At 31.0% G+C, this 19270-nt stretch overlaps 2 protein-coding genes and 1 long non-coding RNA gene across 9 annotated transcripts in view; 2 read left to right on the forward strand and 1 right to left on the reverse strand.

Moving 5' to 3' along the window:
- Positions 1-15893, forward strand: part of scalloped (TEA domain transcription factor 1 homolog scalloped) — a 261075-nt gene extending 245182 nt beyond the window's left edge. For 5 of the 6 annotated variants that reach the window (XM_012292845.2, XM_076540115.1, XM_012292846.2 and 2 more), the window contains 5 exons: positions 4227-4382; positions 8162-8377; positions 10103-10332; positions 10789-11023; positions 11740-15893. In XM_012292845.2, the coding sequence (XP_012148235.1) occupies positions 4227-4382; positions 8162-8377; positions 10103-10332; positions 10789-11023; positions 11740-11853 (951 nt within the window). In that variant the 3' untranslated portion in view covers positions 11854-15893. The remainder of the gene's footprint in view (positions 1-4226; positions 4383-8161; positions 8378-10102; positions 10333-10788; positions 11024-11739) is intronic. The other variant, XM_076540117.1, reaches the window with a different exon arrangement.
- LOC105663505 (uncharacterized) lies at positions 7671-18581 on the reverse strand. Of its 2 annotated transcripts, none has more exons than XR_001096985.2 (3): positions 18441-18581; positions 8064-8346; positions 7671-7982 (listed from the first exon to the last, which is right to left on the reverse strand). It is a non-coding gene; the product is annotated as an uncharacterized LOC105663505 (long non-coding RNA). The 2 variants fall into 2 exon arrangements; XR_013040593.1 differs by lacking the exon at positions 18441-18581 and adding an exon at positions 12138-12252.
- ArgRS (arginine--tRNA ligase-like protein) lies at positions 16045-19031 on the forward strand. The gene is made up of 8 exons (XM_003706533.3): positions 16045-16328; positions 16444-16599; positions 16725-16953; positions 17035-17459; positions 17531-17672; positions 17752-18011; positions 18125-18317; positions 18386-19031. The coding sequence occupies exons 1-8, from the start codon at positions 16281-16283 to the stop codon at positions 18958-18960; spliced, it is 2028 nt and encodes a 675-aa protein (XP_003706581.1). The 5' UTR covers positions 16045-16280; the 3' UTR covers positions 18961-19031.
- Positions 19032-19270: the final 239 nt, after the last annotated feature.

A 19270-nucleotide genomic window follows, 5' to 3' on the forward strand; every position in this document is an offset into this window, starting at 1 on the left:
GGGTGGAGGACATGCCAATTTTCCGGATATCATGGGAACAACGAAGCTTTCATTTGCTTCGTCAGCGATTTTCAGCCGGGGCAGGGGAGGCTCTGATTAAAACGACGGCTTTCCGATAAAAGCACAAAATTTCGGTGAATTTCGTCGAAAACCAGAGCCTTGTTTCTGCAATCAACTGCATTGCCGTTTTATCGATAACGATCGATGACATCGACCGCCGGCACAGCTGAAAACAGCGACGGTATAATGAGAGAGGAAATCGAATGGCGATAACAATATTATGCAAACAACGAAGAGGATTTCTCTATCGATTTAATTCCAGCGGCTTGATTCGATGAGATTTGCTTAAGGGTACTTGTTTGCACATGTTTGTTATACGTAATTTTTAGACGATGAAATAAAATTAAATAAATGTCTAATGCTCGAACGAGTCCCGGTAATTAACCAGTTAACTGTGGCGATCTTTTTGTAAAGCACGCACCAGTGTGTGTCGCGATATCCAAGCGATGACGAGTTAGCTTATTTCATTTCATGTTGACCTCCAAACATTTTAAACATATTACAATTTACGAATATAATTTAGTTTTCGCCAAAATTACAATTTAAATATCAAATTGTAACAAAATTTTACGCATGACGGATATAGTTGTCATGACATAAAATTCTGCCACATCTTTATGACGGATATAGTCGTCAAACACGCTTAACTGGTTAACAATCAAGTAGTAATTTTGATAATAGTAAGATTTCTAATTATTTTGAACATTTAAATTAAAGCCTTGCGTATAATTATAAGTTTCTATAATTCAATAGATAATCTATTATAACTCTTTGAACTCGACCCTCTTTCCCTTCATCATTCCTTACAACGTATCCTAATTTCACTCAGTACGTTTTACACCCACAATCTTTCGCTGTATCTGTTTTCCTCTGAAAGAAATGAAAAATCAGTGAAATATTTAAAATCTTGTAGTGTTCGAACGAACTCCGATAATTAATAGTTAAAAGTGAATTTTGTTAATAATATTTCTGATTATTTTGAACGTTGTAACTAATCAAAATAGCTTTACATAAGTTTCTATAATTCAATAGGTAACCTGTTATGCATTGCATTGTCAAACACGAACGGATTGGAATGAATAATTCATATGGATTCACAGGTGAATTGGTCGATTTACCTTGTGATCAACGATACTTAACAATATTATATTAACAATGTTCATTGAAAAAATCCTGAAATATTGACTGATCCCCTTAACTTACTATCTCACTACCCCTTTACCAGTACAATAAAATTACTGACTCTAAACTATTGACATTATTAAAGTTTGGATCAAATATCTTTCATAACAATACAAACAAAAATATTCCATATGTAACTTATTAGTTCAGTATCTAATACTGATCAGATATTGTCCAATTAATACTATTAAAATCATAGATAAAGCATTTCATTGTCATAATTGAGTGTAACACCTAAAAGATAGTAAGTGTATATTCATCCTCCAAGAATCTCTTAATGGCTCATGACCTCTGTTACACTAGAAAACTGAATTTAGAAAGTCAAATAGAAATTTAGAGGGAACAACACGGAATTATCTGTATTCTATGCAAGATTCCGTAGATATTAATTAAAGGATGAAAAGTAGAAATTTGGGGACTTAGAGATTTTCAAATTCAGTGAATTGAATGTTTGAAAATTTGCGAATTTAGAAGTTTGTCGAAATTTGGGAATACGTTAATTGGTAAAATACACTAGTGTAATTTGAAAATTTGAAAATATAGAGTTTTGAGAATTTAAAAAATTAAGAATCTCGGAGATTTGTGAATTTGGAAAATTTAGGAAAGAAATTTGTAGATTTGAAAAATTTAGATATTTGAGAGTTCGTGGATTTAAAGAATTTAGAAATTTGAGACTTCAAGATCAGGAAAGTTGACCTGAAGAAGATAGAAAGAAAACTTAAATGTTTTGATAATTTTGTTGTTGAAATATTTTAGCCATTTCATAATCTTGAAGATTTAAGAATTTTTAATATTTGAATAATTGAGAATTTAGAAAATTTGAAAATTAAAAAATTTGTAAGTTTTTAAGAATTTGGGGATTTAGAAATGTCATTAACATTTGATAATTTTGAAATCTGAAAATTCGGGATTTTTGGAATTCTCAATTTTGGAACTCGAATATAGAAATTTGAGTTTCTGCAAATTTCTGAATTTAAATAATTGAAAATTTGTGGATTTGGAGGACTAGTTATTTTTTTCATAATATCTCAAGTAAAGAAAATTAAAATTACATAATTGTTTAGATTGCAAAGTTGAATCGATATCACCTGGTATCGAATTATTGAACGCATTAGCCTTACACTGTTAATTATTACATAGTTTATTACATTAATAAAATTAATTGTTATTAAAAAAAGTATGTTTTCTCTTTACATTTATGTTAATAATAACTATACGAAAACATAATTGTGCTTATTCTTAAAGTCGCCATAACGTCAGCATAACCTAAAATTCCATAATATGCTTTTAATCATTTCTCTTACACTATAAAGTCGCATAAATTCTTCAGAACGTTAAACGAAAAGAAAAAGAAAAAAGATTATGCAGAAAAACATGTCCGTGCGACAATAAAAGCTTTTAAAACAGAAACTCCGTTACAAGTTACCAGTGAAAAGTTTCATATGCTAAAATTAATTCAGAAGGAGTAACCAATTAGAATTAATTAATTGAATTTATTATAAATAAAACGTTCTCATTCCACAAAATATTACCGTTTTCATTTCTTTTATTGAATGATGAAACAAATTAATACATGTTTGATATTTGAGACAGCAATATTTAATGATCAACACATTCATAAATATGGATTCTTATTATTTTATTCGAAAGCAAAAATTTTACATATATTAAACATATAAATATAAAATTATAATTAAACATGTTTTATTATAATTTTATATTATCCAAGTATTAAAGAAATTACGATTTATCATAATTGCTTTTTTAATCGTTTGACTATTGAGATATTTATCTTATTTGTTTGGGTACACATCAGTGATGGATAGATTTAGTGCCTGCAAAAATAAATGCAAAACAATTTAATAAAATTAAAATGTCTAATTTTGCGAAAGAAACTATATAGAAATGTATATTTCTGTTTTCAAAAAGCTTTATTAAATTCGTACAAATCCACTGCAATCATTGAACTATTTAACCCAAATGTGTTAACCATATACAAAATTTAAGCATGATTCGAGTAAAATGATGTAATCGACATAAAAATTCTTATAAAATTCAAGAAATATATTATTGTTTGTATAAGATAATGTACTGGTCTCAAGAAACCACAACAAACCCTTACAAACTTAACCAAACCCAAATAGGCACAATCAAACCGTTTACTACAACAAATGGATGTTAAGTATACGGGATGTCTCACAATTAATATAGGTCCCTGAATTGGGGGGAAATTGACGTGATTCTGAATAAGATTTCTCTTTGCAAAAATGGGATTTGAAGCTTCGTTTTTAAATTATTAAGGAAAAACACGGACCAATCAGAACGCGAAAATTACGCATGCGCAGACGCGAGAGCGACAGCTTTGAGCCTAGTGGCTGAGCGCGCGTAATCCTCGCGCTCTGATTAGTCCGTGTTTTTCTTTAATGATTCAAAAACGAAGCTTTAAACCCCATTTTTGCAAAGGGAAATCTTATTCAGAATCACGTCACTTGCCCCCCATTTCAGGGACCTACACTAATTGTGAGACATCCTATATACAGTGTTTTCCTCTTTCTAACAGTGTCGCAGTTCCAATAAACCATTACAAACCTAATCAAACCTTCACAAACTTGACTAAATCCTTGCAAGCTTAATCCTACCAACATCCACAGTCAACTTATTCTTAATTGCTATGAATAAATAATCAACAAATATACATTTTTCAAGGTATTACTTAATCAAACTTATCCCTGCGCTGTTTACAATTCATCATGAAACTCATAATTGTGACAAGAATGTAATTTTTCGTAGGAAATCAAAAACCGTAATAAAAGACCCTTACAAACCTATGTCTTAAAATTCATAAAAGTTTATAAATAATTCGTTCGAATGCCCCAGTGACATGGACTAACATTCGAAAGTTAGCCAATAAGAATCTACTTGCGTTAGATTCCCTAATTATCCCAAAATCGCAACGCGTTGTAATCGGTTTGACGATTTGTTAGGATCATGCCGCCAAGGAGAAGGCGCTCCAGACAATGTCGAGCATGTCGAGCGCCCAGATAGTATCAGCTGGGAGTGCGATACACAACAAGATGCCCCCCGCCCTCGTGGGGCCCCTTGCCCTACACGCTTCCACCCCTGTCTCCTATCCCGGAGCGGTAAGTCCCGATCACGAGGAACCCCTTGGATAGAACAACTTTTTGTTTTTTTTTAGCGACCTATTTTTTTCTCTATCTCGAAAGGAGCCACGAGCTTTTGGGCTGAGACGACGAGACACGCCACTCGACGTTTTACACGCGTTAAGAGAGAAAGATACCATTCGACCATATGCTTTTCTCGACGATACATCCATTTGACCGATTCAAAAATTAGGCATCTCTTAGGGAAGTTTTTTTCGTGTAATTGCTATTTCTGGAACGTAGTTTCCCAATATGGACGCTGAGGATGACGCTCGGGGGATCTAGAGGGCGTTGCTGATTCTAGAGATATAACTAAATAACAAAAGTATTTAGGGACAATATAAATAGCTAGAAAACATTTTTTATATAATTAACATAAATTCTAGCTTCGTTATACGAATTGAATATACATTTCACTATGTAAGGGTTAATATAAACTTAAATACATATTTATTAATTTTGTACATAAATTATGATGAAATTGTATATTTACATTATTACACATACATTGATATGTATTTAAATGTTCACTTCATTATACATACATTATTATGAAATTTTGTGTTTGCTTTATTATACCATACATGTGTTAATATATGCTTAAATATTTAGTTAATTACGTAAACATTAATATCGTAGACTTAAATATTTAATTATATGAACATTAATATAATCTTAAGCATTCATTTAATTAAACATACAATAATGTAAGCAATTTATTAGATTATGCAAAAATTAATATAAATTTAATTATTTGTTTATTAACAAACTTAACATTTACGTGATTATACAAATAGTATTGCAAATTACATGTACAAAATTTTTAATATTCAAAAGTTGCAAAAATTGCATTCAAAAATATTTAATTTATTATATAAAAGTAGTACAGAAAAAATTTGTATAAAATACAGTGAATCATGAAAATTTGGGAAACTATGGTCTAGAAGTATGACTCAAACCCATGTTGTATCACATGTTAATTTCTCTAAGTATTTAACAATTAAGACACGTCACCAGCGTGTAAAGGTTGCAATATAGCGAAAGTATACTTACACGGTTGAGGATTTATCCTACATGTTAGTTATTTGTTTATATTTGTAATACATTTGAAATTTTTTAATATGGAGAAAATATGTATGTAGATTTTTAGGCAGGTATCGAAATGGACGAACGATCGGTGTCTCGTCGTCTTGAGGATGTGTATCGGTTTGCCTTCTTCTCTGACACTCGTATCTGTTTTTTTTCTAACCGCTTCGCCCTCTGTAACCAACGTTTTAATCCGCTTGCAATAGGCCAATCACAATCGTGTGGTTTGTCGAAACTGACTCAACGCTATATATACATAGTTTTCGAAATGATCGATAGTCTATCGCTTTTAGAGTTTTGTCGACTAATGCGACAGCTTTTCTACGAAGCCCAAGAACACGCTACTACTACCTGGACGATCAAGATCTTTGGTACTATCGACCCTTTGTGTTGGTATCATGTCTCAAAAATTTCATTTGTTCTCACGTTATTTAAATTATTTATATGTCATTTTAACCAAATTAATATACTAAAAAAGCACACTCAAACCCTTTGTATCACTGTGTTGCCAATACATTACATAAAATAATATACAGTAAAATTGTATTTTACCAAATTTAAATAAATAGTAGATCTGATAATTATTGAACTACTATTAATTAATGTAGTATTCAAACATGTTAAAAATTTATAATTCAAATATAATGTAAATTTATATAGCTTATACATAATTTTAATTACTTTTAATTATAATTCATAGAAATTTATATAATTCATATAATTCCAATTATGCAAATGTAATTAGTAGTATACAATTATTAAATAATTAAACATTCTTTTAATGGAACAACTTTTAATTCTATCAAACCAACATATGAACGAATCAACTGAATGTCAACGCAAAGGGTTAACAGTCCACATTAAACTTCTTCATACATTTCTGTCTCTTCCTTCATCCTTTCATTCTTATATTTTCTCTCCAAAATTTGAATTCTTTCTATTATTTTTGAAGAAGGAAAAGCATTTCTGAGGCTTCGATTTAGGATCTTGACATATTTTTTTTTCTTTTAGACACGCGTGACAAGAACTAACCATCCTGACAAAAATGAGATCCCCTTGCTCTCTGCTGCTACGCCCCTGGGGGCCCTTGTTGTGTATTGTTCGATTTGTTTGTCGCTCTATCTTTTTTTATATATGTATCACCTGGTCGTACATATAGACACGGGTTTTTTTTGCATATTGTATATACGTCATTTATTTTTCTTTTTTTTGTACACATAATCACACACGTCGTGGAACGTCGTTGTGGCTTACCAAAACTGTCTTTCTCTCTTCACGTAATACGACTACTATTATTTTCCTTTTTTACTTGTTGTTCGTACATGTTTTTGTTTCGTTCATTCATATTTATTCGTTTTATTATTTTCGTTGGTTTTTTAATTTTCTTTCGCTACGGTCGTTCCTCGCCCGAGGGCTCGCTGGCTCACGGAGAAAACTGAGATCACTTCCTGTTTTCGAAAGTTTCCGAATCATTTTCATTCGCACAGTCAATGGAAGAAACGAACAAACAGGAAGACATCTCGTTTCTTCTTTGGAAAACAATAACTAACACGTTTAATAAACTTTTGGCTTGTTTTCACGAATCCGACAGTTCCTAGGAATATGTTTCAGGCATGTACGAAAATAATGGCTGCCATGTTTCATTTCGTACTGTTTACAAACCATTTTGCTGCTGTTAATATCGCGGTTTAACTTGCATCCAGAGAAATACATATACATTCGTTGTTATTATGTTGGCGCAAAAATAATTGCGGTTTTTGTTGTTTCAAACTCTGATGCTTGGTTCTGAATGAACTTTTCGTTAACTACAGTGTGAATTATATTGTTCCAGTATTTCTAGTACTGAATTAGTTTAGAACTAGTTTACATTGACTATACTGATTTTAATTTTATTGTTTATTACTGTAATTATTACTGCATTTAATTTAAATCCTGTCAATTTAATAATATGAAGAAGTGTTTGTATAAAAAATGGAAAAACAAAGAATTTGATCAAATTGTTAATTAGTACATCAGTATGTTAGTATATATAATTGATCTCCCTAATTTCCAGATTTCCAAAAACAACAAACTTTGCTCCATCATTTAATTACAAACTTGATAAATTTCCAAATTAAAAATTTATTTTACTGCTTATCGAAAAGAACAATAAAATTCAATAGTAAAATCTATTAACAACAATTTGTAAAAATTAATTTATTATAGATACATCTCACAATTTTTATTGTAGATATCTTGCAGAAAGCTTATCACAATGATTGTTCCATAGAATGTTGGATTCTTGAAAAGTTCGTACAATCAGTAGCCAACAGGGTTACCAGATGAAAGCTTCAAATGTGACGTCATATAGAACATATACGATACTAATACATAGAACTTATATTATACACCAATTGGTGATGTGAAAATATGCCTATTTATAATCAAGCTCACATCGTCTAACTTCCTGGGAACCCTCGTCAAGTAGCGTGCACGTGTCTCACGAGAAGTCTCCTGGAAAAAATGCTTGTTTGTTCAATCGAATTATGTCCACTAATAATCATATAAATTTAAATATGTTTAAAAATTACACACTGTGCGCCTCCGAGTGACTTCTCACGGGACGCGCGTACAATTTTCCTGCGGAAAAGCTATGGAACGTTGCAAAAAGAAAACAGATATCGACTTTCCAGCAATTCTGGCAGCCGGGTCTGCAACCAGGAACGTCCCAGGATGTCAAGCCGTTCTCGCAACCGGCATACACCGGGAAACCAGCGACGGCGGTGTCGAGCGGCGACATGGTGCAGGCTCAGCCACCCCCGCCATGGGAAGGACGTGCCATCGCGACCCATAAACTCAGGCTTGTCGAGTTCTCGGCCTATATGGAACAACAAAGAGATCAGGATATTGTAAGTATCCCGGCGAAACGCAGTGTAAACATGAGTACCACGATCTCGACACCATCATGAATCTTACTCGCTGTATCGGATCTAGGTGTTATGTTTCAATAAAACTCTTCTGAAATTTTTGTGTGAATAATGAATCATCTTATTTCGATAGAAAATGACTGCGGTTCCGTTGACAAGTCTTCCAGATACTTATACAAAACTATACCGGAGACACGATCGATATTAGATCGAAGGTGTATGTCGTGAAAACTGAAGATTTTTGTAGCGAAGCTGTTTGGAAAATATTTTACGACTTTGAACATTTTTTAAAAATTTGAGGAGCTTGGAATTTGGGGATTTGGGGATTTTTAGATACCTGGATTTAGGAACTTCAAGATTTAGGTATTTGGAAATTCAGCATTTTGAAAAAAATATCTTAGATTGGGGTGGAAGAATCTATGAGTCTATGGACATTTGAATTTAAGCATTTAGAGAACTAAAAATGGGGGAATTTGGGAATCTAGGGATCTGGTGATCTGATGATCTAATCTAGATATTAAGAAATCAAGTTATTTGAAGATTTAAGGGTACAGGTATTTAAAGATACAGGGTCTTGAGATATAAAGTTTAGGATCCTAAGGTCTAGCATCTAGGGTCTAAAGTCCAGAGTCTAGGAATCTAGAATCTAAAATGTAGGGTCTAGGGATCTACGGATCTTAAAAGATAAAAACAATGAATCCAAAAATTTAGGAGTCTAGAAATTTAGGTATGCTCTAGAGATTTCAGAATCTAGTTTTGTAGATTATATAATAGGAATGTAATGTTTAGTGATCAAAGAATGTAGAGATTAAAATATCGAAAAGTCTAAAAATCTAAGAATCTAGTTTTTTTTAAATCTAGGAAGTTAGGTATCTATTGCAATTTAAAGATTTGGAAAATATTAAATTAAAAAAAATTCGAAAAATTAAAATAATTGAAAGCTTGCTAATTGGAAATTTATAAACTTCATAACTTAAATGTTTGCAGATTAATAAATTTAGCAACTTGAAAACTTGAAAACTTCAGGTCTAAAAAACTCAAAAATTTGAATACTTGAGACATACAAACTTGAAATCTAGAAAACTTAAAAATTTGAAAATTACTATCTACAAATGGACTTTCAATATTCAACCATGTATTAATAAAAAACAGCCCTAAATTGCAAAATTTAGGAACTTTATTTTATCTCTAGTGACTCAGAAAAATTCCTCGAAACAGTTTTCACGATGTACATCTTTTTAAAGACCTGTTACATTTTGAAAATGATTACTAGGCCAACGCCGCACTTCATAACATCCGCAATGGTGACGAGTAGAAGATATTTATGAAGACGTTTGCAAGAGCTCCTGACAGTGTATTTTTTTGCACTTAACTCATAACAAATGAGAAACTGACATTAAACAAAGAAATAATTTTCGAAACTTTTCATTGCACCCTGAAAAAACGAAATAAGCAAATAAATACCCTAGTAATATAAGATATTAACAAAACGATTATCTTAATGATATATAAAAATCAATTACCTTTAATAATTAAATAATAGAAGCTATTTTTTGATTATTATTTGTACAAAATGCACATGCAATAGTAGAAGACGCGTTAAAAAAAAATTCTAATAAATTGTTTCTCATGATATTGATTATGTTACAACTATAATAGTTGTAGCAATATAGTTTCAGCAAATGTACATATTTTCATTATTTCCAGTACCACAAACACTTGTTCGTCCACATAGGAGGATCCGCGACATACGCGGATCCGTTGCTAGAGGCTGTTGATGTCAGGCAAATATATGATAAATTCCCGGAGAAAAAAGGTGGCCTGAAGGAACTTTACGACAAGGGACCACAGGCAGCCTTCTTCCTCGTTAAATTCTGGGCTGATCTCAATACGAACATCCAGGACGAAGCTGGAGCCTTTTACGGCGTAACAAGCCAGTGAGTAATAAAACCGTTCATTAACATTCTACTACATCCCTTCGTAAAATCAAATTATTAGTAAACGCTTTAAAATTTTAATATTTCCTTTTCTTTCTAGCTAAAGCTCTAAACATGTAAAATAAAGGAGTAACTTCCTTGAAATTTGTTAGTCTATGTTATTATTGTCTATGGCCCTCTATCTATTTGTTTATTCTTGGTTGTACTGCCACCGCATTGTACTCCTGTAGCGACAAACTTCGTTTAGTGCGTTGTATTATTAATGTGCTCCCGCGCTACCGCGAAGCCACGTGTCTTTTATACTGGCATTATTCAAATAAACTTATTATCCGTAACATTTTGTCGGATCATTTCCACCTTAACTTAAATAAAACCACTTCTTGGTTTTAATACTTTAAGTAATTATATAATAAAAAAATAATTCTGTATGTTTTAATATAAATGATTATTTTTTAGGTACGAGAGCAATGAGAACATGACGATAACGTGTTCGACCAAAGTCTGTTCGTTCGGGAAACAGGTGGTAGAAAAAGTGGAGACAGAATACGCTAGGTTTGAAAATGGCAGGTTCGTCTACCGTATTAGCCGTTCGCCCATGTGCGAGTACATGATCAATTTTATACATAAATTGAAGCACCTGCCAGAAAAGTACATGATGAACAGCGTTCTTGAGAATTTCACCATTCTCCAGGTATATAATTTCTTTGTTTATTTTGAAAATTTTCTAGGGAAAGCAGAGGCGTTAGAATATAGGGAGAATTTAGGGAAAATCCTCGAATACTCTAGTTGCCAAATATTTAAATTTTCACATTTCTAAATTCACAAATTCACAATTTCTCACATTACTACATCTCCAACTTCCAGTTTCCAAAATTCTAAAATTTCAAATTACAAAATTACTACATTTTTAATTTACCCAATTCTTAAGTCCCTAAATGTTAAAGATATGAAAATTCCAAATCCTGAAATTTGCAATCTCTTAAATCTCTAAATTCTATGTTCCTAAATTCCATAAATGTATAAGTCATCAAACTCTGAAGATCCCAAGTACCTAAATCTTCAAATCCTTAATTTTCCAAAATCCTATTTTCCCAAATCCCTAAATTTTAAAATATATAAATTCCTATATCTTCAAATGCCTGTCACTAAATCTCCAAATCCCAGGGTTTCCAAATTTTCGAAATTCCAAAATGCACCTAGACATTTCCCTAGAAAATACCATACACATTACTGTACCTATTCCAGTAATATCTAGACTGTAACTAGTTACACTAAGAACCTTCAACCCCATTTGATATATCAATAAGATTATAGCGCCTATCAGTCTCATAACAGTAAATATAGTTAAATATTGTATAGTGAATGTTTTGGAGCAAAAAATAAAATAATTATTTTGTGTAATTGCAGGTTGTTACGAACAGGGATACGCAGGAGACGTTATTGTGTACGGCATACGTGTTCGAGGTGTCGACGTCCGAACACGGTGCACAACATCACATATACAGATTGATCAAGGATTAACCTGCTTGAACCTGCTCGCCATGCAGCCATCCACCCCCATCAGTGCCTACCATCACATAAAGAAATCATCCATACGCGCACATACACGATTACACAAATTGATATTAACCTTTTGAAGTGCCGTGCGGTAGTTTTTAAAATTTCTCTTATTCCGTTTTACCAACGTTCACGTCGACATAAATATTAGAAGTAATGTTTATGAGCAATCGGATGTAATACTTGTATAGTATACATGTACAAAAATTCAGATTTTAATTCATTTGCATGTTACTTGGAAGATGTACCTTTTTATACAATTTGATTTTGCTTTCGTTTTAACTTGATCTGTCTTAGTTACGTGTACTCTTCAAGGGGTTAAACGTGAATACATTGTAATTGTAAACACGTTCACAGTTTACTCGTACATCTCGCGTCTACATTGAATAGGGTTTCCGTTGAAAATGTTCTACCACAGATCAAACATGTTTGTCAGATGTTCATTTAGGACGTAAATTCGGATACATATATATTTGACAATCATTGTATAAACTAGATATGCGTTTATCTGTATTCGTTTATTTCAACCGATCAAATTACATGTTTCATTCAGTATTTGCGAACATTTTCTACGAAACTCCTTAAAGAGAACTTAAAATTTACACGTGAACGCGCGCGCGAATACACACGTACACACACACAGACATACAGCACACGTAAACACATACTCGCGTTTACAAGTTAGAAGTACTGGCCAGCCCGAGCTTGAGTTTGATTCATTTGAAATGAAAAAAAAAGATTGTAGTAAAAATACATAATTGGTACGCGTGCTTTGATGTACCAAGAAGAAAAAGATGTCCTGTGTGGAACACTGCAGGAACCGCGTTCCAGATATGACGGAATTGTAAATTTTATATCGAAACAAATGTAATCGTACATATATTTTATGAATATTCCGTCATTCGCATACAAATGTTTCTAATTCGTCGAAGTTTTAATAAAGAGATATAATAAAAGTTAAGTTAAAAAAAATTGACGACAATAAATTTGGTATGAAACATTGTAAAGTCGAGGATAATGTGTGTACCAAAATAGAGAAAACAAAAAATAGGGAAAAAAATCATAAAAAAAATAATAAGAAACAGACTCTGATCTCGGCAAGGCGTGGTACCAACATAATTTAGTATTATAGTTTTATTATTAAATTAGGAAATAGATCAGACAGGACATCCACACACAGATATACATATATTACATATAAGAATATATATGTTAAATATTAATGCAATGATTACAATTTACATTGTTATAAATGATCGTGTATAAAGTTATCTAAGTGATTTCTAAGTTTTAAACGAAATGGAAGTTGAATAGAGAGGTATGCCATTATGATTTCTTAAGTCTCCTTGATTACATTATTACAGTTTCGTTTTTTCTTTTTTAACTATCCAAATCGAGCAAGGTCAAAAATCGACGTGTAAAGACCTTCCCTTAAGCTTTTTTGTTGTAGAACTGTTTTCTTTTTTTTTAGCTGTATTACAACTAACGATAAGAATTTCTCGCTGCAGAGCTTTTTATTAATTCTCAATGATCAGATAAAAGAAAGACTAACGAGAACGTTGACCATTTTTATGTACTTTTTAAAAAGTGATCTTCGAATTGCACTTGCAATTGTGCAAACCCACCCGTTGTTAGGCAGCGACACTTAGATTAAAGGGATGTGTTTGTATTTCTTGTAATCATTTTATTTCTTACTCTAAGATCTTTCTTTTTTTCTATAGCTCTTACATGAATGACTTTCTTACTTAGCGTACTTCGTTTGTTTTTATCTTTCTACTATATTTACAGCAAGTACATCAGAATTGCATCCATCGTTCACGCTAGATTATAAATAGTGTTTATCAAAGAGATTTTTTCCTCCAACTTGGTAACATGATCTTACCAATTTTCAACTAAACGTTCAAGAATGCAAATTACATTCGATTTTTAATGTAAAAATTAAAATAGCGCGATTTCGGATCTGAGCTCTCTAAATTCGAGCAAGCTTTCATAATGAAAAATCTTACTTCACAACATAATTTCGTACTTAAATATCGTTTTGACGTTTCAATATATACGGACCAAAAATGTTTCATACCGATATTGTTTTACCATTTGCAATGATGATTATTTAAGAGAGTAGAGGACCATTGAATCCTGCGATTAATTTTTATTTAGTCACACCTCTCGCAGAGACTATACGTGTGCAATTGCACAGAAAACTTTTTACGTATTCTTTAATCTGATCAATTGCGTGTTCTGAAACAGGACTTGCCTATAGAGCAGTGAATACTGAGGTATCGCAGAAATGAATCATGTATACTTTAAGAAAATAATTAATATTTACCGTATTCTTTACTTTAATTAACTTTTACGCAACAAGTGGCAATGTATTTTGATCTCTCTTTTTAGTCAGAAATATGTCGCTTTTTATTTGGGGTGAGAATTGAATTTGCTAAGTGATTGACTGAATAATGAAGAAACTTGTGTATTTAAATGATAATGTACATGGCTTTCATTCAACAACTGGCAGCTGTCACGATTTTTACTTATTGTTACCTTTCTTTTTGTAATAATTGATCTTAAGTCTTGTTTTTACATAGTATATATATACATATATATAATATTATATATATGCATATAGTATTATATATATACATATACATATATACATATATATATATATTGTAACTTTGCTAAATTGTGTACATGTTAAGGTAGAATTGGAACCATCCAGATGTGATGTCGCTTATAGATTCCGTTATTTTAACTAATAATACTTGTTAGATCTTAAAAGAAAAAAAGAAAATATTTTTCTGTAGTTAAAAATAAATCTTGATGAAATACCTACGTGAAATAAAAGTCATTTTAATTTAGTCTAATTTAATTGAAGACACACATGGTGGTTTCAAATCAACCTGAGTTAAAGCGTTATTTTTTGAGAAGAAAAAAAAAAACAAAAAATTATGCAATATACAATTATATGAATTTTTATTTCAACGAAAAATTGCGAGGGAAAATGGGAGGAGTATGAAATCGAAAGAAAAGAATATCGTCACTAATATTATTAACATTAACGAATAATGATTTTAAAGTAAGCGAATTACATTTATAAGGAAAGATTATGAAAATATATATTTATCTATGTCTTCTGTGAAGATAGAAAATAGCACTCTCTCACTCTATATTGATGATATCAGAAAAAAAAAATTGAAATCCAATAAAGATGCAAGCGCAGAAGTAGATTAGGAAACGAAAAGTGGAGAAAAATTTGCACTGTACACAATACATGATAAAATTGACGATAAACTGAAATTTGTTAAATATCTTTGTACATATTTACATAAATATCATCAAGGAAAAAAGGAAAAGTTCCAGTGACTAAATTTTGTGTATTGTATGAAGTACTCTTGCAACAACAAAATTTGATTTACTTGTAATTGGTGATTCTGATCTTGTACTTTAAAATTGAAAGCGTCAAAATTAATTGTCTTTATTTTCATGGAGATTGATAAACTAAAAATTAAATTGCATGATTTAAAATCATTTTATTATATATGGAATTGAAGTTGTAACAACTTGTCATATGGAATTGAAGTAACAGGATGTATAATTTATATGCAACAATTAGCTGTCACTTTATAAATATTCCAAAATCATTATCTCTATGAAAATATTGACTGTGATTTTCACAACGTCTTGCTAAATTACTCTTGCAATTGTAAAGTCGCGTCTATTTGCAATTTATATTTCTTCATATCCTGGAATTGCCATATCAAAGAATTGAGCTTGATTGTAAAATGGTTAAATGGAATATTGATCGGAAAAAATGGGATCTACTTGTATATTATCATAAATAAAACGAAATGAGGATCAAAGTAGTTGATTTAACAAGTAAATGAAGATCGAAATGATATATCATTAAATTAGAGGTTTAAAAATATAATAGAATTCAGTATATGTACAGTATTTGAAAAACATGTTTATAATTTGTATGGAAAATAAATAATTGATATAAAAAGAAATTGCATTCCACTATTTTAATTTTAACTTATTTATTTTCGTAACCAATAAAATAATTTTCGCATTCTCCGATGCGAATCAATTCAATGCTTTTAATTTTGGCGCGTTTCAATTCGATGCGATTCAATTTAACATTCGATTCGATTCAGTATATTTCAGTTCCGCATGATCTATTCGGCGCGATTTAATTTCCAATGATACAGTACCATACGTTTAAATTCAACGCGATTCAATTTTGTAAACATATGTAATTGTATTACTTATTATTTCTTTTAATTTATTGCAAATACATTCTTTCGGTGCACTTCTAACCTGCCTATGTCGGTGTTTGGATTTTTAAAGTCCACGTGTACTATTTTTGTATATATAGTTGTCAAACATTTAATATAATGTCTAAGCCAGATTTCGAAAGTTTTCAAAAAAGAGCGGATTTAGCGGTAAATTATTTCACTATTATGTATTTGACATTTACGAATTCATTTATTAAAATATAGTTTTTAAGGTTGTCAAGTACCATTTATAGGTTGTAATTCTCATTTCCATGCTTTACAGGAAGAAGAAATAGATTTTCTAAAAAAAGAAATCGAATGTTTACGACAAAATATTACAACTAATAACTCTAAAATACCCGTTGTACCTAAAGATGAATACATAAAATTGGAACAAGAGAATATAAAATTAAAACATAGGATAGCCATCCTGAAAAGGGTATATTTATTTTCTATAGCTTTCAGGTTTAATCCTCATATCTATCTTAAAATTAAGTTTAAGACCTGAATTGTTGTTCAACTTTTTAAATCACTTTTATCATAATTTACATTTAATTTAAACAGACTATTGAAGCTGAAAGAGCAAAAGCACAGCATAACATGAAGATGACGACAGAAAATATTGTAGTCAGTATATGTGACACTTTATTTGATTTGTTTAAAAATGCAATTACTGCTGCATATCCAGATGTTTGTGATCCTCCAGTAATAATAACATCCAGTAATAATCCAAAATTTGGAGACTATCAATGTAATAGTGCTATGCCTCTTAGCAAACAACTTAATAGTAACGGTAAGAAATAATAGTAATATGTAAAGTTTTAATATGAATGTATCGTATCTAACAAAGTATATATTTTATATATCCACATAGGGAATAAAACAAATCCTCGAAATGTTGCAAATAATATCTTATCAAAAGTACAGGAATCACCTTTAATTTCTAAATTAGAAGTTGCTGGTGCGGGTTTTATAAATATATATTTAAAAAAAGAATTTGCACAGACAACATTAAGTAACTTAGTAAAAAGTGGGAAAGCATTTCCACCACATGTAAAGAAACAGAGGGTTCTTGTAGACTTTTCTAGTCCCAATATTGCTAAAGAAATGCATGTTGGACACCTGAGATCTACTATAATTGGTGACAGTATTGCAACACTATTAGAGTTTTTAGGGCATGATGTGTTAAGAATAAATCATGTTGGTGACTGGGGCACTCAATTTGGAATGTTAATAGCTCACCTTCAAGACAGATTTCCTGACTACTTAATAGTATCTCCACCTATTACTGATCTTCAAGTAATTTATTTTTTTTACAATACACTTTAACTGTAAGCAAATATTTTGATAAATTTTTATGAAAATTGCAGAGCTTTTATAAAGAATCAAAAATAAGATTTGATACAGATGAAGACTTTAAAAAACGTGCTTACAGCTGTGTTGTTAAACTACAGGCATTCGATCCTGATATGATAAAAGCTTGGGAATTGATCTGTGATGTTTCTAGGAAAGGTAAATTTTTTTACATTTGTAAAATTGAGAAATAAAAGTTACTGTTCTAATGTATTAATAAATTATATATTCATTATAGAATTTCAAAAGGTGTATAATCGTTTGGGCATACGTTTGATAGAGAGAGGAGAATCTTTCTATCAGAAACGTATGGAAAGTATAGTTAAAGAGTTAGAGTTAAACGGTCTGTTAGAAGATGATGAGGGACGTAAAGTAATGTGGGGTAAACATGATGGTGAAATACCTCTGACTATTATAAAATCTGATGGTGGATTTACATATGATACATCGGATATGGCAGCTATTAAACAACGTCTAGAAGAAGAAAAAGCTGACTGGGTAATATATACTAATCTTTGAATTCTGTGTTACTCTAAAGTATTCAGTTTCTTACAAACTTTCAATCCCTTTACAATAAAATATACACCTATTAGTTTTTAATTATGTTATAGGTAATATATGTAACAGATGCTGGACAGGCTACACATTTTAAGATCTTAAAAAGCTGTGCCGAACGAGCAGGCATTGTAAAAAGTTGTCACAGAATAGACCACGTTGGATTCGGCGTGGTTCTAGGTAGTGATAAAAAGAAATTTAAAACTAGATCTGGTGATACAGTAAAATTAACGGATCTGTTAGATGAAGGTAATTATTAAATATAACGATGTAATTAATCTAATATTTGTTCTAAATGTATTTTCCTTTTATCTAAGGTTTAAAGAGAGCACTTGAAAAATTAATAGAAAAAGGACGTGACAAAGTACTCACTGAAGAAGAATTAAAAGCTGCTCAGGAATCCATTGCTTATGGATGTATAAAGTATGCAGACTTGTCGCATAATAGAAATCACGAATACATATTTTCTTTCGACAAAATGCTTGAAGACAAAGGCAATACAGCGGTGTATTTGTTATACGCTTTAACAAGGATACGCTCTATTGCAAGAGCGGCTAACATCTCGCCAGAAAAATTACGAGAAATGGCGGAAAGTACTCCAATTTCATTAGAACACGATAAGGAGTGGAAATTGGCAAAAGTATTACTTAAATTCCCCGATGTATTAATTAAAATTACAAAAGATTTGTATGTACATCAATTGTGTGAGTTTGTTTACGAAATATCATGCGCATTTACGGAATTTTACGATAACTGCTATTGCGTTGAAAAGAACGAACTAGGAGAAATAACAAAGATAAATGTTGGCCGTATGTTATTAACAGAAGCTACTGCGATTATAATGGAAACGTGTTTTTCAATACTCGGTTTAAAACCGGTTGCACGCATGTAACAATATTTATGTAAACATATTATATAAAACAAATATAAAATTATAGAATAAAAGTATGATTTGCATGCAAATTTTCAAACTTTTGAATTTTTCAATCTCGAAAAATCCAAATATTTAAATTTGATCATTTTTCAAGCTCCTAGGTATGTAAAATGAAATCGATAAAATTCAAATGTCTCTAAAAATATTGTTTTTGATAGCTAGTATTATTTTTAAACATTTTATTTTATTTGTTTTTGTAAAACAGCACCACTTGCCCCATCTAACAATTAAATTTAATTTTGTGGAACTGTATAAATGAAAATTGATT

This window comes from Megachile rotundata, chromosome 15 (genome assembly GCF_050947335.1).
Source record: "Megachile rotundata isolate GNS110a chromosome 15, iyMegRotu1, whole genome shotgun sequence".
Classification (NCBI taxonomy): domain Eukaryota; kingdom Metazoa; phylum Arthropoda; class Insecta; order Hymenoptera; family Megachilidae; genus Megachile; species Megachile rotundata.